The sequence below is a fragment of the Heterocephalus glaber genome, unplaced genomic scaffold, assembly GCF_053883595.1.
Source record: "Heterocephalus glaber isolate CG9 unplaced genomic scaffold, H.glaber_assembly_v1.0 deba00000347, whole genome shotgun sequence".
Lineage (NCBI taxonomy): Eukaryota > Metazoa > Chordata > Mammalia > Rodentia > Bathyergidae > Heterocephalus > Heterocephalus glaber.
The window spans coordinates 39,922,298-39,946,461 of NW_028258143.1; the positions used below are offsets into that span (position 1 = coordinate 39,922,298).

Sequence of the window (24,164 nt, forward strand, 5' to 3'; positions counted from 1 at the left end):
TATGTAGCCTCTGCAAGCACCTCAAATGGAACTGAATATAGAGGAAGCACTCAAAAAACCCAAGTGCATAATTCCCACTAGTGGAGCTAATAGCTTGGCATTCTTCTCTGGACTGGAAACTCTACCTCCACATACTTACCCATTTCAATTTTACAGGCAAGAATGGTGTGCTGGTGAAAAGGAAGTATTTCATCAATAACATTAAAGGTCTGAATATCCCAGAAGCCATCAGTACTCAAACCAGCCAAAAACTTGCTATTTTTTACAGTTGGTCTTCCTGCTCGCCAGTGTGTATATGATGGCATGGTTTTATCAAACCACATCAGGGAATTATCTGAAGAAGAAATGCATATTTTCTGTGCTTTGAGATTAATTTAAACATTACAGTTAAAAGGTTAATATTTCAAATGACCAATTTTCTTCTTTCCTTACCTTCTAAATGGTTATATGATTATGTGAATCTTGTTAAAATATTTTATGATTATATTGGTAAATCACATTTATTTTTAATTTGGAAAATATAAATTATAAACATGAAAATAAAATATCCATTTCTCTTACTTATATGTTTAATTGCAGTGGAAATGAACATAACTATTTTATTAAAAATCATTCATATATTACACAATTAGTGAGAGAAATCTCTTCTCTGGTCATAAGCAATATACAATTGTGCATACATATGGCTAACTTTATCTTAAGATGACAAGCATATTCAATGTGGAAAGAATAGTTATCTCAACAAATGTTGCCAAATAATTGGACATCTACATGCAAAAAAAGAAAGTTGAGCCCTTTGTTGTCACTATTCATTAAAATTAATTCAAAACAGATGACAAACCTAGATGTATGAGCTAAAACTATAAAACCCTTAGAAGAAGGCACAGAAGTAAATCTTCATGATCCTGTGGTAGACAAAGCCTTTCAGAGCTAAAACTATAAAAAGCTTGGAAGAAAACATAGGAGTAAGTTTGCATGACCCTGTGGTAGATAAAACCTTCTTAGAGATGTATAAGTGGCAAAAATAGATAAATAATACCTCACAAGAATGCAAAACTTTTGTGCTATCAGGAAAGTGATGGGAGAAAATATTTCCCAGTCATTTATCTGACCACAGTTTTATATCTAAAATAAAGAATGCTTACAACTTAACAATAAAAAAGACAAAATAGCTCAACTAAAAATGGGCAAAAGATCTAAATAGAGATTTTTTCAAAGATGATACACAAGTAATAAATAAGCACATGAAAAGATGCTTAACATCATTAGCCACCAGGGAAATACAATAAAAACCTCTATATCACTTTCCATTCATTTGAATGGTGATTATATATATATTTTTAAAACCCAAAAACAAATGTTGGCATAGATATGGAGAAATCAAAACTCTTATACACTGGTAGGAGAAATTTACAGGTGCTTCTGAAACTAATCTGGAAGTTCTTCAAAGAGTGAAAAGATTCAGCAATTCCACAGGATGTCTTATACTCAGTATAAAGACAAATGGAAAAATATGTCTACACAAAAATGTGTATATAAATGTTCAGAGAAGCATTATTTATATAATCAAAACTATTAAAACAACCTTCTAGCTTATGAATGTATAAATAAAATGTAGTACATCCATAATATGGACTATAACTCAGTGACACCAGGTAATGGTGTACTGATACATGCTATAATATGGATAAAGCCTGAAAACTTTTTGCTGAGTAGAAGAAGACAGTCACAAAAAATTGCAATATTGTATGATCTCATTTATAAGAAATGTCTAGAACAGGCAATTTGTAGAGAAGAAAGCAGATTTGTGGTTGCTGAGGGCTGGGAAACTGGTGGGAATAGGGAAGGAAATCTTAAGGGATACCATATTTCTTTTCAGGGGTAGTGATGATTGCACAACTCCATGACTACACTAAAAGCCATTAAATTGTACACTTCTAATGGCTGAATTGTATGATATGGGAATATGTCTCTATGATAAAGAGATCGAAAAAGTTGTTGGGCTTTTTAAAATTCTAAGTCCATATGGTCAGTGATATCATCACTACCTGCACACAATCATTGTTGTCCTGGCTATTCCTAGCTTTCACTGATTACCAATCTCCCAAGGCAGCACACCTAAACATCGGTCAGCATCAATGACACATTAGAAATATTGTGCAAGTGATTTAGACCTCACTTCTGTACTGGGGATTGAACCCAGGGCCTTCACATTGAGCTATATCCCCAGCCCTTTTAATTTTTGAGACAGGGTTTCATTAAATCATTAAGATGCTCAAACTGGGCTGGAATTTGCCCTGCCTCAGACTCCCCTCTGGGATTATGCGCCTGACTGTGATTCGTTTTCTGCTTCATGGTTTAAATTACCTTATGTTTCCTAAATCCTTTTTCCTTTCCTCAAACTTCAAAGTTTCCACTTTTCTGACCAATCCAACATGCAGTGCTATATTTCTAAAGTTGCTTTAAGTTCATTTTTTAAAAACCTGGCTTGAAGTATCTCTTGGTTGCCATGTTGTCTTAATAATTTTTATTCATAGCCCCACTGTTGAAAAGTCAGGTTTTCAAAAACAAAATTTGTTGTATAGGTAATATATAGAATTAAATATTCTGTAAGCATTTTGAACTAAAAAGAGTGACATATGGATATAAATTTAATCAGTAAGAATTAGATTTAAACCAGATTTGCTGTTTGCTTAAAACATCTTTCTATATGTCCCTCATACACCTGTATATCTTAGTAAAATTTTTGTAACCCATATATATATATTTAGTACTGGGGATCGAACTCGAGACCTTGCACTTGCAAGGCAGATGGCAGAACCACTGAGCTAAATCTCCAGCTCTGTTACCCATATATTTTTATAAAAAGAAAACTTAAAAGATATCTTCATATGTGAAAGTGCTTCTTCAGAATATAGAAAACATTTTAATCTGTTTCTGATAAGATAACTGCAAAGTATATCAGAGGGTACAATTTAAATCTCTTATGTTCTGGGTTTGTTCTCGACTGCCCAATCCAAGACCACTGTTTCTTCAATCACTTTCAGGTAAAGCCTAAAAACTTTCCATCTAGTTTCTGTCCATTTTTTCCTTCTACTCCTAATATAGTGCAATTGAAGAAAAGACTCAGGCCAGCTAAGTCCTACTATGATGAATTTATCTTCAAGTGGGAACCTAAGTCTTATCTACTGCTTAATAGTTTAATCTTCGCAAACTCACCTGCAAGCAATAAACATTTAGGGACAACCTCACCAATCATAAAAAACAGGTTAGATGGCAAATGAAAAGTCTATTTTTTTTTTTTTGGTACTGGGGATCGAACTCGGATCCTTGGCAGTTTTAACCACTGAGCTAAATCCACCCCCCCAAGTCTATTTTTTAAAATGGTCAGATTTGAGTAATTTAGTTTCCTTCCTACTTTACCTCTGGCTCATTGTCTAGTGTCCCTTATTAAACCCATTTAAGGGAAAATGTATGCTTTTCATGATTTATGCTCATCAAAGCATGAAATGCTTTTCATGACAGACTTTTTTCATTTCAAAATTTCCATAGTTTTCATGACATCTCTGAGTATGTTCTTCCCCCACTCCCATGTTAGACTTGGTGTTTTAAAAAATTTTATACCACTAGATGTGGTGGCATACACCTATAATCACAGCATCCAAAAGGCTGAGGCAAAAGGATCAACATAAGTTCAAGCCCAGCATGGGTCACACAGTGACTTCAAGGTTAGCCTGAACTAGAAAGTGAAGCTATGTAAAAAAAAATTCCAAGGGCTGGGATGTAGCTCAGTGGCACCGTGCCTGCCTGACAAGTGCAAGGTCTGAGTTAGATCCCCGGTACCGCAAAACAAACAAACAAACAAACAATCCCCCCCCAATCATATCAATGATATTTTGTATTTGTGGTATTTAGTCCAAATTTCATATCCCACTGTCAGACCAGGAGTCTCATTTTTTGTTGCTTACCATATGCATACCTCAAGACAATGTTATAAACCCTTAGGTGCAATGTTAATAGAAAAGTGATTCTGTTCTCATTCATCCCACATAATTAGTAAAGATTTAAAGTAAGTATGGAGATTTATGTGCGAGTGTGGTCATTTTTAGTTAGTCTTGAGTTGCTAGAAGAAAGAATGGGGAAAGGTAGTTATTTTTCTCCATTTAACTTTAAGGTTGATGGAAAAGGTATAATAATGACATTGGCAGAGGTATAAAAACTGTCTTTTATGGATAGAAGTTAAGTACATGATTTTACTTATACTTTTTTCTTTTCAGTGCTGGGGATTGAAACCAGGGCTTCAGAAGTGCCAGACAAGAGCTCTACCACTGAAAAATACTCCCAGCCCCTATATGATTATACTTTTGTATACTGATATACTTTGAAGAGCCATACTTTTGCAGCTTGATAAATTGGTTACAGCGAAGTAATAATAAAACAGAAAAAAACTGACACATTTACAACTTACTTTCATAAATTATCCCTAACATGACCCACGAAGCCATATAATTGAAGTGCAGAAGTTGTTCAAGAACAAACTCATTCTCTTTTTCATCTCGAATATTTAGAATATGTGATCTTGAATCTGTTAAATGAAAAACAGTAAATAATTTTAATAATTACTTATGCAGAACACTTTATTTTGTCTGATAAGATTTAGAAAGTTTTCTTTCCTAGTTTAATATTCTTCAAAACTTAATACTGGATTGGGCCGGGAATTTAGCTCAGTGGTTCTGCCACCTGCCTCGAGAGTGGAAGGTCCTGAGTTTGATCCCTGGTACCAAAATAAAAGAAAAAGAAAAAAAAAACCCAGAAAACTTAATATTGGAAAAATAAACATGTAAATTTAAATTATCTTACTGTACAAAATAGGTTAAGAAATTTTCAAAATTTTGATGTTAAATTTGGTCTTACAGTGTAGTGGAAAAGTAGCTAAGCAGACAATTTCAAACAAATTCACTTTAAAGTTCATCACATTTAAAGTTCATCAGGGCCAGGGATTTAGCTCAGTGGTGCCACAGCCTGCCTCACAAGCTCAAGGTCCCAAATTTGATCCCCGGTACCAAAAATAAATAAATAAATGAATAAATAAATAAATAAATAAATAAATAAAAGAAATTAAAAAAAAAAAGTTCATTGACAGGTGGCATAAATTCACCTGTATTAATGATACAGTATCGAAGACTTCTCTGTAATTAAACAATCTTCTTGGATGAACTCCAAGACACAGTGTCCTTTTCCTTACACATCATTATTAGGGTGAAACAAGTTTAATATTTCTCGAAATGCGTTTCTCGGGAAATTAGCAGGGGGGTTTCCTCACAATAGAGCTGCATGGTTAAAACTGTTTGCAAACATAGGTTTAAGCAAAGTTAAACTAGTTCGTATATGTATATGCCAGTATTTCTTAAAGTGTAGAACACGTGCTAGGGATAACAGTTTGATGTTTTGCATAGGAACTTTTCACAAAGCTCACAGTTCCATTAGTTCCACTGTTTGAAAGTCACAAATCCTCAGTGGATTTCACTAGCAATATCTCCAGAGTCTTGAGAGCTGAAAGTATGAAATGTATATTTCTTGTAAGCATAGTTGTTGTGTAGTTAACTACTTAAGCTAACCAATTGTCACTTTGTCCTTAGTCTACCTTGTTTAATATCCATTTCTCTGCTTTTTAGTGTAATTTCTCTTCCTTTTAAAGAATACATCTTGTTTACACACATGAAAACAGACTAGTTCTCAAGTGGGTGAGTAAAGAAGAAGTTAGTCATATACTTTCCATTTTTAACTAATCACATATTTTAATACACTGTAATTGATAATGTAGAAATTAGGAGGTAAATACTTTTGAGATTTAGTTACTAGTGCTAGTTAGAAATATTTATAGCACAGGTGACTTTTAAAAAGAATTAGCACGACTCAATATGTGATGACAGAGTGTATACTTACTCAGTTTCTGGCATTTGGAATGAACTTCATCCTGTGTCATTGCTATATGTCTATTCTTTGTTAACATGAAATTGTAGCAAGAGTTCTGAAATGGTATCCATGGGGTATTTAGAATAGGAGATGGACATTTAACTCCCTCAATTGGTTTGACCTCAGTCTCATCTAGAAAAAGAGTTGGAAGTAAGAATTTTCATTTGAAAATTACAATGTTAATTTCTGTTTATAGTCATTAGCCTGAATTTATAGGAAATATTCAGGACGCCTAGAAATAATGGCCTGTTAATAATGCTTCTTCTCTGTTTATGCTCAAATGTAGCACATAGGAAGCTTGCTTTTTTTTTTTTTTTTTTTGGTTCCAGGGATTGAACTCGGGTCCTTGCGCTTGCACAGCAGTCGGCGAAACCACTGAGCTAAATCCCCGGCCCAAGTTTGCTTTTTATAGGGAGGAAACTATCACCATTTTCTTAGCCCTGCTGTGTAGTAGAAAAATGTAAAAAATTAGGTGCTTTTAGGTTAAATTCAATTTCTGCCTTTGTGCATTATCAAAATGTCAAGTGCAAAGGGCCACCTCAGAGAAACTATATGAACATATTAATTAATAACAGGCACATAACTATAATTTTCAGAATTTATTTTCATATTTCTGCTTACTTCTCTAATTTTTTTTTTTTTTGGTATTGGGGATTGAACTCTGGACCTTCCTCTTGCGAGGCAGGCGGTGGAGCCACTGAGCTAAATCCCTGGCCCATACATCTCTAATTTTAAAGGAACATTTTAATGAAATACTTGATGATCTAAGTTATTACTTTACCAAATCAAACAGAAATCTAATTTGTAATGTGGCCTCCAGAAAATTGTTTTTTTACTTTATAAAAGGCTGTACATTCAAGATGATACAAATATAGATATGTCCTACTTAAAATAAATCAAAGTGACTAACATATAGCTCTAAAGATCATTCAGTAACTCCCCCACCTCACAACCAACCCCTTTGTCAGTGAAGTAGTATTTTCTTTACACCATAAACCCACAAATATGGGCCCCTGATAATTGAAAGATCACCTTCCTTTGACTGAGCTAGAGATTGCATACCTGACTCAGGCTGAGTCCATCAGAATCTAAGAATGTGAAAAGTGGAATTCAGAAATCGTTAACTCATCTCCAGTTATAATACAAGTAAAAGTTGCAGAGCCACTGTTTTCTACTAAGTGCAGAGAGAAGCAGACAGCATGTAAAGAGCAGGATACAGACACACAGAGAGAAACAGAAATGACAGGTGGAAGGATGCATGTATGGGGTCCTAGTTTCAATTCTGCAGGAAGCTTAGCTCTATCCCTATTTGAGGGGTTCTAAATTTCTCTGTTGGCTTAAGCTAAGTTAAGGCTATTGATATAACTTGCAGCGAACTGAATCTTAACAGAGGGTCAGGAAAGTAATGTTAGTTGATGTTCAGAATTATGAAAGAATTCCCACAAGAACAAGTTTTCTGAGACAAGATAAATACTATGGATATGTAAAATGAGTTACAATAGGACTTTAAAACTCAAAGTATAAATAAAGAGCAAAATAAAGAGAGATAATAGGAAGTAGGGAGATATTTTTCAAATGGAAAGGGGCACAAGATGGAAGAAGGGGGAGAGAAGGAAAGGAAAAGGGATTTTTTAAAAAAAAAGTTGAAAAAAATGGAAATAGAGCTTTTGCAAATGAGGAGAACAAGAGTTGGAGGAGGGAGGGAGGGAAAGAGAAGGGGACAAAAATAAGAATTAAGATGTGTTATGTACATGGGCAAACTCTCCATGATAAATGAAATCATTATGTACTGCAAACATGTACTAGTAAAGAAAAAAGAAAACATGGTATTACACACAATGGACACTACTCTGCCATAAAGAAAGATAAACTTGAATCACTTTTAGGAAAATGGGTACACCTTGAGGCCACATTAAGTGAAATAAATCAGACACACAAGCTTATATATCACATGGTTTCTCTTATTTGAGAGGTGCAAATTATAAATAAGCAAAACAAAAGATAGATGATGGAAAGTAGAGAGATGATCTTCAAATGGGAAGATCAAGTGATGGAAGGATGGAAAGGGAGGGGAGGAAAGGGAGGGGAAGAAAGAGGATGAGAAAAGGAATTAAGATGTGTTATGTACATGTACCACTTCCACACAAGCAATGAAACATTATGCACTACAAATACGTACTAATAAAAATTAAAATGAAAAAAGGAAAAAAATCAATGTTGCCAGCTGATATAAAAAGGTAAATATATCTAAAATAAAAATTAATGGGAAAATATTTAATAAGTAATTTTATTTGAATGCAAATTTTTGCAACAAATTTCTTGTAAAAAAACATGCTTATAATTTCTTCATAATTATAAAACCAGATTTTACAAAACCACTGCCTTAAAATTCTTATGATGCTGATAATTTAAGAATTAAAATATTTGAAATTCACATACTTCCTGGATAGTAGCAAATAGCACCTGATTGATTATCATTGCAATCAGCTGTTTTCCAGAATCCATCCGTGTCTAATATCACACAGTCTTCAAGTTGTTCGCTATTTTCATCCCAGCGACTAAAATGAAGACGTTTTCCATCTAACCAGCCAAAGTTTCGTTCATCCTGTAAGGAACAGAAATACATTTCAAGTGACAATATTCATGTTATCTCCTTTTTATTATTTTGACTCATATGGTCAATTTAATGACTTTTGATTTTACTTTATATTTAACACACACACGCATAACACTATGTGTTAGGTAATGTCTTAAGTGTTTTATGAATACTGACTTATTTAATCCTCATAGCAACCCTATGAGAAAAGTTCTATGAAATTCTCGATTTTACAGACGAGGAAGGTAAAGGTTTGTTACATGTGCAAATCACACGGAATATAAACTGCAGTTGTGGGACTCTAATGCAGGCCATCAGTCTCTGGAGCCTGTTCTAACCTTGTGCTTTGGTGCCTCATACATCATTGCAACTGTTGGTTGTTGGAAAACAGAAAGCTAGAAATGGAATAAGAATCACTGTAAACACCAGTTAAACTGGAGAAACCATGCCATAGTGGAAAGAACATGGGCTTCAGAGCTAAGTGTAACTGGTTTTGAATCCTGGTGCAGTTGCTTACTTGCTTTTGACCCATGAGCCTACCTCTCCAAGTTTCCATTCCCTCATCTATTAAAGGGTGTGGCACAATGATGGCTATGTGTAAAACATAACCCAGTGGATAGCTGGCACACAGGGCCATCCTCTTAGCTCCTTAGGCCTGTGACTAAACTTGTCTCTGTTTTGACATTTGTCTTTGGGATGAGGCTTCCTCCTTTACTATATGTCATCATATACTACAAACATCTATTTTGTTGTGGTTGTTCTGAGGCAGTCTCACTATGTTACTGAAGGTGGCCTCGAATTTCTGGGTTCAAGTGATCCTCCCGCCTTAGCCTCCCAAATACTCAAATAGCTGGGATTACATCTCTGCACCTAGCAAAAAACATTTTTTGTTTGTTTGTTTGTTTGTTTGTTTTGGGAATGCTGAGGACTGAATTTAGGGCCTCCTACTTGCTAGGGAAGCACTCTATCACTGAGCAACACCCCCAGACCCTAGAAGTGAGAAACATGTCTTTTTACTCTGATGTGGGCCTGACCACCCCCCTATCCTGAAATAGAATTTACAGAGTAGTCAAAGAAGACCAGGGGAGGGTTTTTGGGGTACAGGCTTGTCTGAAATTCCCCATGGCACCACCAGAAAGCCTTATATAACCAGTTTGGGCCTAGTGGAACCACTGAGCTAAATTTTCCTGAGCTCTGAAGCAATCTGCATCACTAGTTTATTTGGAATACTGACAAAGGCCACACACAGGCTCTTTAGGGAACCCTAATCAGCAAACGCCACTAGCTCTTTGACCCTGAACCATTCTTGACCAGAGTTCCAGTTGTAAACTTGTGTGAATTAATTCCTAAGCTATTGTGGCCTCAAATGTGGCCCTCTGGAGGCATGATTTTTGCTACAGTATGATCTGTTCTGCCCTGGATTCCTTTTCTCGTGCTGTACTCATCACTAGTCTCTGTCCCTGGGCTTTTGGAATGTCTATTCCATCACTGATAAATCCTTCCATACCCTCAGTTTATTTACTGAATGTGCAGTCTCTTCAGACTATGAAATATCTCTTTATTGAATTATTGGCTTTCACTGATCTTAGTTTAAATCTGGCTTTGCCAAAGGAATAATCTCTTCTCAGTACCCACAAAGTAAGGCTGTTTGTTTTTGCCATTTTCAGGCACCAACAAGCTACAAGAAGGGGAAAGTAGTTATTTTTATTTCCTTCAGTTACTCATCTTGTTTTATGCCCATCTTATCATTGCAAGCTTCTAGAATCTTTGCTTCTTTCAGAGATTCACTGAGGACTTGGGACCTTGTTATTTCCTGACACTCACTAAGATGTTCTGATGTTTTCCTGGCTCTGCCAATGACTTGGGCACATCTTAAATGTTTAAAGGACCCATTGCCATGGCCACACTGTGGACTTTTTTCAACCTAGAAGGGCTGCATTTCAGGTACTGCAGATAGGCCGTGGTTTAGGCCAACACCAATGGCTGCATGAATTTATGTACAACAACTGGTCTCCCCATGTCCAGACTGCTTGTTTCCTCCCCAAACGCTAACTCAATTTTATTTTACTTAAGAAAAAAATCTTGTATTTTTACTATTTCTTTTTGTTTAAAATCTTTCAAGGTCTTCCTACTGCTTTCAATATAAAATGCTATTTATTAATATCCTGTCATGTTCCAAAGATTTAGGGCACTTATAAAGATATATAATAAATAGCTGGACAAAATATGTTAAAATTAAGGGTAAAAGGAAAAGAGAACCATAGATAAAAATTGAAAATAGAATAAGAAAAAAGACCACTATGATTAAGTGGGAGAAAGAAGATACAAAACAGTGTTATTCCAATTATTTAAAAAATAAATACATGCACATAGAAAAATAATGGAAGGATATATACCAAAATACTAAACCACATTTATATTTAGTTACTTGAATAACAGTGACTTCCCATTAATAAATAGGACTTTAATTTTCTTCTTCTAATTTACTACATTTTATAGTTTATCTAGTAACAATTTTGCTCGTCTTTCAAAAGATTTAAAGATTTAAATTTTTCTTTCAAAAAATTCCTTGATCAAAACAAGAAAATGTAACAACTTATTGCTACACTCACAACAGGCACAATGAGAGGTTTCACAATATACTGAATGCTGACCAGAAAGCAGGGAAAAGGCACGCTGTGCAGGAGTGGATGCCGTGAGACTGGAAGAGCAGCTCTCTGGTCACCTGGCTTGATCTGGGGGCAAGTTTTAGGATACTCAGAGCCCCAGAGAGATTATTCTTCAAACCATCTCTAAATGCTACTTTTAACTGAGCTGTTGAGATTTTTTTTTTTTTTTTTTTGTACCGGGGACAGAACTCAGGACCTTGTGCTTGCGAGGCAGACGCGGTGCCACTGAGCTAAATCTCACCCCCCACCCCCTTTTTTTCATCTGTTCTTTAGTTTTATTCTGGGTTTTTGCTAGGACTAAACTGTCTCCAATCACATTTTCTCCACACAGCCCTAGACCCGTCTTGGTATGTTGGGAGATATATGCCATGGCTGAGAAGAGAGGCAAAACTGCTTACAATGCTAAGAATATGACAGCTTTCTCAAAAAAGAAAAAAAAAATTCCTGCATTTGATTACAGCTAAAGCTCATGTGCATACCAATTCCTGTTTGTGCTGCACACACAAAGGTCAGTGCTGGGAATTCACGGGAGACTGATACCATATTCTTTAGCGGGCTGTGGAGTGAAGGAGAAGTATGAGGGACACCTATCCAGGAGCAGGACTTGAGATGTGAAACACTATTCTAACCCCTTTTTAGAGCAGCTTACTCTCTGCTAATTTGAAAGTGATGGAAAGCTCCCTTCAACATTGTCCACAGACCTGCCATATAGCCACCTACATTTGAGGTTTTAATTCTTTCCTTCTCATGTTTTCATTGGCTGAGGAGATATGAAAGCTCTTGATTCTAGCTTAGTTTTTGTTTAGAATAAATGAAGAGAAGTGCTCAAGTATTTATGGCCATTGAACCTTTTCTTCACCTACATGAGATCTTTCAGTTGGGGGAAGATAATTGACACAAAACCCCATATATTCATGAACTATATTGGAGTGAGACTATAAGATCTCTGGTTTCCTTTACTCCATGAAAGATACTATGCACAATAAAAATGTCGCGTTTCATCACTCAGCCCTGGCACTGAAGCCTTACGTCTTGACTGAAGAGTCCAATCCAGAAGGAAGAGTTCCAGAGCACGACCTGCACGGTGAGGAATGCCTGTTGGTAGGTGTTGGTGATGGTCACCAGCCTCATGTTCTCCTTTTCACATTCCCTTTGCGCACTGTACCAGGTCAGCGTCTTTGGGATTATTTTGTACAAGTTATTTAGATACTTTATAGTCTCTGAAGTATTTGGCAAGGGCTGTCTGTCTTTAACTTCTGTGTGTAAAAGAAAACAACAGTAATTATAACAACAATAACCCCCACACTCTCCAAGTCATGGGTTAGTTTTTCAGATTTCTCATATTACTAATCTGCTTTAGATATTTCTTGCCCACTTATTTATTTTAGATTTTGGGTGGGAGAATTAGGCGTGCCTTGCTCTATATGTTTGGTAAAATGCATGACCTCAAACATTTGGTTTCTAAAATCAGAAGAAAATTTTGTTTAATTTCTCTAATTTAGGAAGGAGAAATGCTGTAAACAGAAGTAGCGTGCAATAAGATTATCATTTTCCGTCAGTGTCAAATACTTCCTTTGTCTGTACTGTTTTTACCAGGAAAGATATTTAGAAGTATCCTCTTACAAAGTTTTTACCTGGAAGAACTACGATGAGAAAAGTGTACAAAGTCACTTACTAGAGGATATATTTGAACCCTTGTTTTACAATACTTATCTGAAATAAAGCAGTTACTAAAAAGTGTGGGACAATGGGTAAAGATTAATTTAACAAAAACTTCTCCCAAAATACACATAATAGCTACTTAATGTTCTTGGCATGTGACACAGATTGTCTTTTTAATCATTTGTTAGGAACTCACTGTGCTTAATGAAAAACTATGTAATGTCTTTTGAAAGCATATTTTTCAAAATACGGGTGATTCCTATCTTTAAGTATACATTTCACTTTTACTTGGATTATAGGGCACAGACAGTGATCCATTTTTAAAAATGAGTGCTAAATTAGCAGTATGAGACCAAATTAAGATGAAGGTTTTTCTTGTTCTTTTCCCAAGATAAAAACTAAAATCTGAAAAATGCCAGAGCAGAAAGAAAAAAATTCAAAAATAACTTACTCTCATTAGGAAACTACTAACATATTCCTTGAAGTACTTAATTTTTATATATAAGTATAACAATTATACATGAAAAAATCACATTTCACTTGAGATAATCTGCCTCAGTGTCAATATGAATTTGTGCTGAAATTTTTAGTTTTTTGAGACAGGGTCTTGCTAGGTAGTCCAGCTTCCTCAGCCTCCGGAGGGTGCTGTGGCTATAGATGTGCCCCACCATGCCTGGTGCTCCATGCTGCAATTTTAAGCTACATGATTATAAATTTATAGCAATTCACTTATAAGATTTTTGTAAAAAAAGGACCGTAAATATCTAATAATATAAAGTACTATAGTTATCTAGATAATAATTGATACCTGAATATTTCTGACACAGAGATACAAAATGGCGTTCAGCGCAGGAAGTAAAGTTCCATGTCCCAGTAAAAGGTGACATTGGGAGGTTGAGCATCAGAGCACAGTGGTAGTGGGACTCTTCATCAAAAAGCTAAACAGAAAGGCAAATATATACACACAATCATGAAACTCATAGTCCTAAGGTCCTGTGAAGACAAATTTGGGTTCCAAATTGGTTTTTTTCCCTCTGTAAAAAGGAAAAAAACCTCATGAACTTATTCTATGATGTTTCCTTAACAACAAACACCATTCTAAATACAGTGAGGTATTGCTTAATGAGAAGGATTTGTTTTGAGAAATTCATTTGTAGGTGATTTTGTCAAGCAAACATGATAGAGTGTACTTACACACACCTAGATGGTAGAGCCTACCACACATGCAGGTATACGGCATAGTCCATTGCTCCTAGGTTGTGTGACTGTACAGCATGTTACTGCACTGAATACGGTGGGCACCTGTGGCACAGTGTAAATATTTGCATATCTAAACATTAAAAAAGTACAGTAAAACTACTGTAAAAATGGTACACTTCTAAAAATTAGTATACTTGCCACAAATGGAGCTTGCAGAACTGGAGGTTGAGTGAATGAGTGCTCAATGAGTGGGAGGCCTAAGACATTACTATAGACTTTCTAAGCACTGTACTTCTTAGGCCACAGTAAATTTAGAAAAAATATTTTTTTTTGTGTAATAAATTAATTTATTGTAGCATTTTTACCTCATATACTTTTAAATTTTAAAATAGTTTGAATTTTAATAACATTCATCTTTAAGCACAAACAGACTGGATACTTACAAAAATACAGCTTTATCTGGTTCCGCTGCCTGCCTCGCAAGCACAAGGTCTCAAATTCCCCAGTACCAAAAAACAAAAACCAAACAAAAAAACCAAAAACAAAAAAACCACACACAACTTTATCTTTTAAGCTTTTTTCTATTTTTAGGCTTTTTTTGTCTGTACTGGGGATTTAACTCAGAGTCATGCATGTTAAGCAAGTGTTCTAGCACTGAGCATCTCCAAACCCTAAACACTTTTATTCTTCTCCTTTTTAACCTTTTGTGTTAAAAACTAAGAAAGATATACATATGTTAGACTAAGATCATAAATATCACTCTCTTCTACCTCCATATCTTTTCCCACTAGAAGGTGTTCAGGGGCAATAACATGAAGGAAGCTGTCATCTCCTATAACAGGGATTCTCCTGGAATCCCTCCTGAGGAACCTGAGGCTGGAATTCATTGAAGCAAGCAGAGTTAATGCCCCACCAAGGATTCTGAGGAGAAGAGAGGCCCCACAACTTGGAGGGCTAAAAACAGTAGGTCTGGAAGAGAGTGGAGTGTTGGCTCTCCTCTGAAACCACTCAGTAGCCAGTAAGTGACACAGATTTGTGAACTGTTTGCATTCTCAGACTCCTTTATCTCCAAAGTGAGTGAGGCTTAAGTGAGTATGCAACTGTGTATAGGTGTGGGTTAATATTTAATTTCTACAGTGGAGTTTTTCAGGTGGAGATATTTGATTAATTGGTTCCAACATCCTCTTAAGCTTTACACTAATAATTCCTTCTTTTTTGTTGCTCCTGTAGTTGTCCCCATATCTCATATAACCTTTCAAATCTTCTTTCCTTTCTCCCCTCTGATCCTGCCCACCCAAATTACCAACATTTATTTTTTCAATTCTTATTTTTGTTTTTATTTTATATTAACTCATTTCATTTTATTCTATTTTCCCTTTTATCTTTCCTAACTTGTGGCTCCATTACTACTACTCTTTAGCCTCCATAGGCTATTGAAAGAGTTTTAAACTTTTTAAACAATTGTTAAATTAAGTGCTGATATATGATTGATTCTTTGTTATTTCTGGTAATTGTTCTTTCCTTGCAAGGCAGTGATTGAGACTGAACCTCGTTCTTTGAACTAGTGGAGTAGGTGTCTGCACGCTGATTTATACCCAAAGCCAAGGACACATCCCAGGGAGAAACCCATATACTAAAGAGATCTGTACTATAGGGACAGAGTTTTCTTTCTAAACTGATCTACAACATTCTGCACAAAAACACAAGAATCATGAGAAGGCAAGGCAAAAAGATGCCTCCAAAAATTCACACTTCCTAAAAGCTGAGCTCACAAGGCTGGGAAATGGAAGAATTTCCAAACAAAGAACTCAAAAACACAAATAACTAAAATAGCAGAAGAGATCCATTTCAGGAAGGAATTAATAAAATGTTCAATTAGCTTAAAGAAGATGTAAATAAATAGATAAATGATAAAATTAATCAGTCAATCAAAGAGCTTAAAAAAGATACAAATTAACAGCTGAAGGACTTAATAACATAGGATATGAATGACCACTTTAGCAAAGAATTAGGGATTATAAAAAGGAATCAAGAAGGATTCTTGGATATGAAAAATTCAATTGAAAGTGTGGGCAGCAGCCATGATCAATCTGAGGAGAGATTTTCAGGGCCTGAAGATAAGGTTGATGTAGTAGATCATGTACTCAGTGACATCCTAAAAACAAGACACCATGAAAGCTGGATCCAACATGTGCTACATGACTCAAACCCTAAGGGAAGCCTTAGAATTACAGGTGTTATGGAAAGATTAGAAGATGATACTGAGGGCATAAAAATTTATTCACTATGGGCTGGAGATTTAGCTCAGTGATTCCACCACCTGCCTTGAAAGTGCAAAGTCCCGAGTTCAATCCTGGATATAAAAAAAAATAATAAAAAAATAAAAAAGAAATTTATTCACTGAAGTCATTGTAGAAAAATTTCAAAATCTAGGGAATGAAATGAATATCAAGGTAAATGAAACATTTAGAATCCCAAATAGATATGACAAGAAAAGAACCTCTCTATAACACAGTGTAGTCAAAATCTCAGAAATTCAGCACAAAGAATACTAAAAGCTGTCAGAGAAAAATATCAAGTAATTTATAAGGCAAACCTATTGGAATAACAACAGCTTTCCTAACACATAGTTTAAAGATTAATGGAGCTTAGAGGGAAGATTTTCAAGCCTTGAAAGAAAACAATTGCCAATCCAGATTGCTATGTCCTGCAAAATTATTCTTCAAAACTGAAAGAGATTTTCCACAACAAAGAGAATTTAAAGAAATTCAAGACCACCAAACCAGCATTGCAGAAATTACTCTAGGGAATCCTAGGAAGAGACACCAAGGACAATTCACCAAGGAGCCCAAAGGAAAGAATACATCTAAATGAGAGAGTAGTAAAAGGAGAAAACTAATGGAATTGGCACTGAAAAAATAATACAACAAGATTCAATGAACACCTTTTAATAATAACAAACGTTCTTAACTCTCCAATCAAGGGACACAGATTGACAGAAAATTGGATTGGATTGGATCAAAAAATAATATCCTATTATATACATTCCCTGCAAAAGACATATGTCATCCACAAAGAAACATGCAAACTGAAAGTGCAAGGATGGAAAACAATATTACATGTAGCTGGAAGCAAGCAGGAGTAGTAATTCTAATTTCTGACAAAGCAGACTTCAAACAAAAACTTATCAGAAGAGACAAAGAAGGTCATTACATAACGGTAAATGGAAAAATTCACTAAGAAGAGATAATGATTGTAAATATATGCACCAAATGTCAGTGCACCAAATTATATACAGCAAAAGTATTTTATTTAAAAAGACAGATAGGCAATCATAGTGGGGCACTTTAATACTTCACTCACACAAATAAGGCAACCATACAAAAAAATCAAAGAAGAAATATCAGAGTTGAACCAAACTACCGAACTAATGGATCGAGCAGGTATCTGCAAAGTGTTTCAACCAACAAGAGAATATACATTTTTCTCAGCAGTCCATAGACCTTTATCTTAAACAGACCATATTTTAGGCCATTAAGGTATGCTTAAATAAATACAAAAGAATCAGAATAGAAAGGAATTGAAATATTCTCTTGCATCCTCTCTGATCATAATGGAATAAACCTAGAAGTCAACAGCAACAGTAACTACAGAAATTGCACAAACACATGCAGATTAAGCAATACATTTTTGAATAATCAATGGGTTACAAGAGAAATCAGGGGAGAAATTTAAAAATTCTTAGAATCAAATGACAATGGCAATACAATATTGTTAGAACCTGTAGGACAAAATAAAAGCAGATCTAAGAAGGATGCTTATAGCTATGAATACCTACACTAGAAAAGTAGAGAATTTTCAAATAACCTAATGATGCATCTCAAGAGCCTAGAAAAACAAGAGCAATTCAAAAACTTGTAGAAGGAAAGAAATTACAAAGATCAGAGCATAAATCAATGAAATTGAGACTAAAACTCCACAAAGGATCGATGAATCAAATAGTTTTGTTTTGTTTTTTGGTACTGGGGATTGAACTTGGGACCTTGCGCTTGCAAGGCAGGTGGTGGCACCACTGAGCTAAATTCCCAGCCCCAAATAGTTGGTTTTTTGAAAGGATAAATAAATTTGGTAAACACTTAGCCAGATTTAACAAAAAAAGGAAAGACCCACATTTATGTAATTAGAAATGAAAAAAAGTGAAATTACAACAGAAACTATTGAAATTCAGAGAATTATAAGAAACTATTTCAAAAACTTACATTCCAATAAATCAGAGAAATATAGAAAAAATGGATAAATTCCTGCACATGTATGACATGCCAAAATTGAAGATATAAAAAACCCATATGGGGGGCTGGAGATTTAGCTCAGCGACACCACTCCTGCCTTGCAGTCCTGAGTTCGATCTGTGGTAAAAAAAAAAAAAAATAAAATAAAAAAACCCCATACAGATCAATAACAGGCAATGAAATTGAAGTAGTAATAAAAAGTCTTCCAAGTAAGAAAACCCCATGACCCAATAGATTCACTGCTAAATTTTACCAAACTTCTGAGAAGAACTTATGCCAGTACTCCTCAAACTATTCAATGAAATGAAGAGGAGGAAGACTGCCAAACTCATTAGATAAAGCCAGCATAAACCTAATACCAAACAGGACAAGGACTCAACAAAAAAGAAAAACTATGGGCCAGTCTCTTTAATGAACACAGGTGCAAAAATCCTCAACAGGACACTGGTGAACAGAATGAAACAAATCATTAAAAAGATTATATATCACAATCAAGTCAGCTTCACTCCAAGGATGCAAGGATGATACAACCTACATAAATCCATAAATGTAATACACTATATAAATAGAATGAAGGGTAAAAATCACATGATCATCTCAATAGATGCAGAAAAAGCCTTTGACAAAATCTAACATCCTTTCATAATAAAAACCCTGATGAAAATAAGTATGGAACGACCTTCCTTAAACTGGTAAAAAGCAGTTTACAAATCCATAGCCAACATAAAATTAATAGGGGAAAATCTGACAGCATTCCCTCTGAAGTCAGAAATAAGCCAAAAGTATCCACTCTCCCCAGTTATCTTCAATATAGTACTTCAATGTTAGAGAAATCAGGCAAGAGAAAGAAGTAAAAGGAATACAAGTAGAAAAGAAAGAGTCATACTATCTGTATACACAGGGGTTATGATACACTAGAAAACTCTAAGAGCTAATAAACAAATTTGGCAAAGTGGCAGGATGGAAAATCAGTGCACAAAAATAAAGTGTTTCTATCCACTAATAATAAACTCAGTGGGAAAGTAATCAGGAAAATGATCCCATTTACCATACCTTCAAAAAAGTAAATACTTAGGAATCAACATAACCAATGAGGGGGAAGACATCTACAATGAAAATTATAATACTCTAGAGAAAGAGACTTAAGGAGATGTTAGAAAATGGAGCAACATTTCCTGTTCCTGAAAAGGCAGAATTACTATTGCTAAAATGGCCATATTACCAAAAATGGCCTGTAGATTTTATGCAATTCCTACTAAAATATCAACAACATTCTTCACAAAACTAGAAGCAATAATCTTAAAATTTATATGGAACCAGAAGATACCTAGAATGGCCAAAGCAATATTGAACAAAAACAGCAAAGTGGGAAATCTCAAATTTTAAGTTATACCAAGAAGCTAAAAGCAGTACAGTATTGACATAAAAAAACAGATGCAAAGACTAATGGACTAGAATAAAAGACACAGAAACAACTCCACATACTTTTAGCTATCTTTGACAAAGGGGCTAAAAACAAATGCTGGGGAAAGGATAGCTTATTTCACAAGTGGTGCTGGGAAACCTGACTAGCTATCCATGTGAAGAAGAATAAACTATATTTGTATCTGTCACCCTATACTAAAATTGAATCAAAATGTATCAAAGACCAAGATATAAAAACAGAAACACTAGAACTCCTGAAAGATAAAAATACTTGAAGACGGGCCAGGGATTTAGCTCATTGGTGCTGCCACCTGCCTCGCAAGCGCAAGGTCCTGAGTTTGATCCCCGGTATGAAAAAACAACAACAACAACAAAAAACACTTGAAGACATAGGCATAGGGAAGGACCTCCTGAATAGAACTTCAATATCACAAGAAATAATACCAAGGATCAACATATGACATTATATTAAACTAAAAGGCTTCTGCAGAGACAACCTCCAGAACAGGAAAAAAATGTTTGCCAGCTACTCTTCTGATAAAGGCCTAATATCTAGAACATATAAAATACTCAAAAAACATTTAGACCCCCCCCAAAAACAAATAATCCAATAAAAAATGAACAAATGAAATAGACACTTGTCAAAAGAAGAACCACTAGCAGTAAATAAATATGTGAAAAAATGTTCAACATCTTTAGGCATTAGGGAGACGTAAATAAAAACAATGAGCTTCCAGCTTACCCCAGTAAGAATGGCTATCATCAAGGACACAAAATAACAACAAATATTGGTGAAGATACAGGGGACTAAGAACTCTTTTACACTGTTGGTGGCAATGTAAACTAGTACAACCACTATGGGAATTAGTATGAATATTCCTAAAAAACCCTAAAAATAGAAATTTCATTTGACCCATTCTTCTTCTGTATATTTTCCCAAAAGAGTGAATGACACAATATTATAGGATATCATATAGGTATTTATTGCAGCACAATTCACAATTGCCAAACTATTGAAGCCTAGATGCCCAACAACAGATAAATGAATAAAGAAAATGTGTTATAATTACACAATGGAGTATTATTCAGCCTTAAAGAAAGATAAATTGGAGTCATTTGTAGAAAAATAGATGGAATTTGAGACCACAGTGTTAAGTGAAATAAGTAAGTTAAGTGAAGTTAAGTGAAATAAGTTAAGTTAAGTGAAATAAGTCAGACACAAAAGGTTAATTATTACATGGTTTCTCTTGTAAGAGAAACTCAAAATATAAATAAATTTAAAATTGGAGAAATGGTAGGGAACAAGAAGATAGACTTCTTGGAGATGAGAAAGGGAGCAAGGGAAGAGTACATATAATAGGAAAGGATACTGAAAATTATCAAAATTATCAAAATATATGAATTTCCCCAAACAAATGTAATTATTACAGATTACAAACATGTAAATAAAATAAATAATATGTATAGTAAGTACATAAATTAGTAACATACGTGTAATCATTTATTATCAAGTATTGTGCCCTATATAATTATATGTGCTATACTTTTATATGATTGGCAGGATAGTAGGTTTGTTTACACCAATATTACCACAAACATAAGTAATGTGTTGTGCTACAGTGTTGTAATGGCTAAAACATCACTAGATGTTTTAGTTCCATTATAATCTTATGGGATCACTGTTGTACAAGTGATGCGACACTGACCGAAATGTCACTGTATAGTACATCACTATATATATATCCCATACACACACATATACATATGCTTTCTTTGTATGTGGTAAAATAGGCATCTTATATTGCATTTAACAAATACAAGTATGCAATAAATGATGCAAGTAACAAGCGGTTAGGGTCAAGAAAAAGGATTAAGTAGTCATGAATCAGGAAAATAAGCAATCTATAACACAAAACTAGAAGAAAATATAGGTATGCATTTATCTAACATTTACACAATGGACTATGTAACCTAAAAACAGTGAAGTGAAATAAAAAAGTAAACAGATTTGAACAAATTCCAAAAAATTCAAAACTTAGTTTTGTAATATTTTTAGTAATAAGGCTTTTAAAAACCTAAGGAAGTATTTTCAATAAACACAAAAAACACAGGGTTAGCTAATAAATGTTTAGAAAGTCATAAAATCAACTAGAAATACAGGGAGGCTTTGATAGATAAATTTACAAAGAATAATATTCACACTTGAAGTACAAATTATTATTTAATTTATGGATGTTTGTTTTCATTAGAAATCAAAGAAATATCAACAAACATGATACTGTCTAAACTACCAATTAGCAAGAATTTCAAAAGCTAATGTTTATTAGGGGCTGGGGATTTAGCTCAGTGGTTCCACTGCCTGCCTCGCAAGTGCAAAGACCAAAGTTCAATCCCTGGTATCAAAAGAAAAAAAAAAAAACTAATGCTTATTAGAGGAAATGTATTAAATGACCAAGAACAGTGGGTCTGGCAACTCTTGGACATGTTTAAGTATCAATTGCACATGGATAGGCTATATGACCTCTGGCAAGTTATGAGACTCTCCATGTCTGTCTCTGCATTTCTAAGCTAAAGTTAGGAATACCATAAGTATTTCACAGTTTCTGTACACACTAAAAGAAACAATATAGGTGATGCATTAGCATAGTGTCTGGCACATATTAATAGATCAGTACACATTAGAAATTACTAATATGCTTATGACCATAGAAGGGCAATCAATATACTGCTGACAGGAATGTAAACTCACAAACCTTGCTAGAGAGCAATTTGGTAAGCAGAACTTTTTCAAAATGTATCTTAAGGAGGTAATCTGATATAAGCAATGATTATGGACAAAGATGTTCATTGCAGCATTATTAATGATTGCACAAAGCTATAAATAACTAAATATACAGTATTGGTTAGGTAAGTAATGGCCTATCAAGAAAGGAAATGCAAACATTAAAATATTTATCAAGTAGATCTTTTAATAGCATATATGACTATTTATAATATGTGAGAAAAATAGAGTACTTTAGTATTTATACTGTAATCTCATCTATGTCAAGGAATCAACATATAGGAAATCTCTAGAAGAAAAAAAATGCTTAAATATTCATTGTGATTCCCTAGATCAGGGCTCAAGTATGGTCTGACACTTATTTAATAGGTCATGTCTATCTTGCTGGCATTTATGGTAATGAAATAGGATAGGATAGCGTAGGATAAGATAGGATAATGATGGAATGAAATGGAATAGAATAGAATGAAAATATGAGGATGTATAACCTCTAAGAGTAGGTATTATTTCCTGAAGTTTTTGTTGCAATATTGTATCTATAGCTATTTACTGGATGGTGATTTAAATATATCTCTTAATATGGGTTATGGCTGAAAGTTTAAAAGCCACTGTCCTAAGATTAAGGGGAATCAGGGTTGACATTTTAATGTGTATGTGAGGGTGTTTACTCTCCTAAAAGTTCCACATTTTCTATCATCATCAAGTCTTATTTTGATATTTACTTTGTGCATTGTTACATAAATTTTAGCATTCTCTTTGTCACCCAAATCAACCTTGAGTGAAGTAACATTGTATTAGGAACTTCAGTTGATTATTATCTAGAACATATTTTTGAAATTTGAATTTTATGTTAATTCTTCAGTCTTTGTCCTTGGTGCAAAAGGTGGTCTACATTCAGAAAGTAGTATGGTACAGGCCAGGGATTTAGCTCAGTGGTTTTGCCGCTTGCTGTGCAAGCACAAGGACCAGAGTTTGATCCCTGGTACCAAAAAAAAGAATAGGCAGAAAGTAGTATGGACAGAGCAGTAGGCAGCAATATCATGGTGTCAGCATAACTACTGTCAATATAATGCTGCCTTCCTTTCTCCAGTTTCCTATCGAAGAAAACATCAGCTAGAAATTATGTTTATGGCTTCTTCATGACAAATCACCAGTTTTGTATTTTTCCCTTATGGGACAATGTTGACTGTCCACATCCACCAAATGTTAAATAAAATATCTATATTTGTTTCTATTCATAATCCACTACTTGGTCATTTTACATGGTTGTGAAGTAAATGCTGTAGAATCTGATGCTATTGTGAAAAAACTAGGTCATCTACCTAAAAGCTAAAGTTACAAAGTGCCGATTTTTTTTCTTATAACAGCTTACCTGAGCTCTATTCATATAAGATAAAGTTTATCCATTGTGAATATATACTTCATAGTGTATGGTGTATTCTCAAAGTTGTACAGGCATGACTCCAATCAATTTTGGAACATTTTCACTACTCTAACAAGAAGCCTCATATCCCATAGCTACGACCACCAACCCTTCCATTCCCCTTAGTCTCTAGCAACCACAA

General features: G+C 34.6%; 1 protein-coding gene and 1 long non-coding RNA gene across 3 annotated transcripts in view; one reads left to right on the plus strand and one right to left on the minus strand.

Annotated features, from left to right (window-relative positions):
- Positions 1 to 11,700, plus strand: part of LOC147829917 (uncharacterized) — a 60,815-nt gene extending 49,115 nt beyond the window's left edge. The window contains exon 3 of the long non-coding RNA XR_015445488.1: positions 11,573 to 11,700. This is a non-coding gene — a long non-coding RNA (uncharacterized LOC147829917). The remainder of the gene's footprint in view (positions 1 to 11,572) is intronic.
- The window catches only part of LOC101702684 (CD302 antigen), a 161,811-nt gene that overhangs the window by 62,910 nt on the left and 74,737 nt on the right, over positions 1 to 24,164 (minus strand). For both annotated transcript variants that reach the window (XM_013076267.3, XM_013076272.3), the window contains exons 24-29: positions 13,712 to 13,841; positions 12,271 to 12,497; positions 8,416 to 8,581; positions 5,947 to 6,108; positions 4,469 to 4,585; positions 140 to 334 (exon numbers count right to left, since the gene is read on the minus strand). In XM_013076267.3, coding sequence (XP_012931721.2) covers positions 140 to 334; positions 4,469 to 4,585; positions 5,947 to 6,108; positions 8,416 to 8,581; positions 12,271 to 12,497; positions 13,712 to 13,841 — 997 coding nt within the window. The remainder of the gene's footprint in view (positions 1 to 139; positions 335 to 4,468; positions 4,586 to 5,946; positions 6,109 to 8,415; positions 8,582 to 12,270; positions 12,498 to 13,711; positions 13,842 to 24,164) is intronic.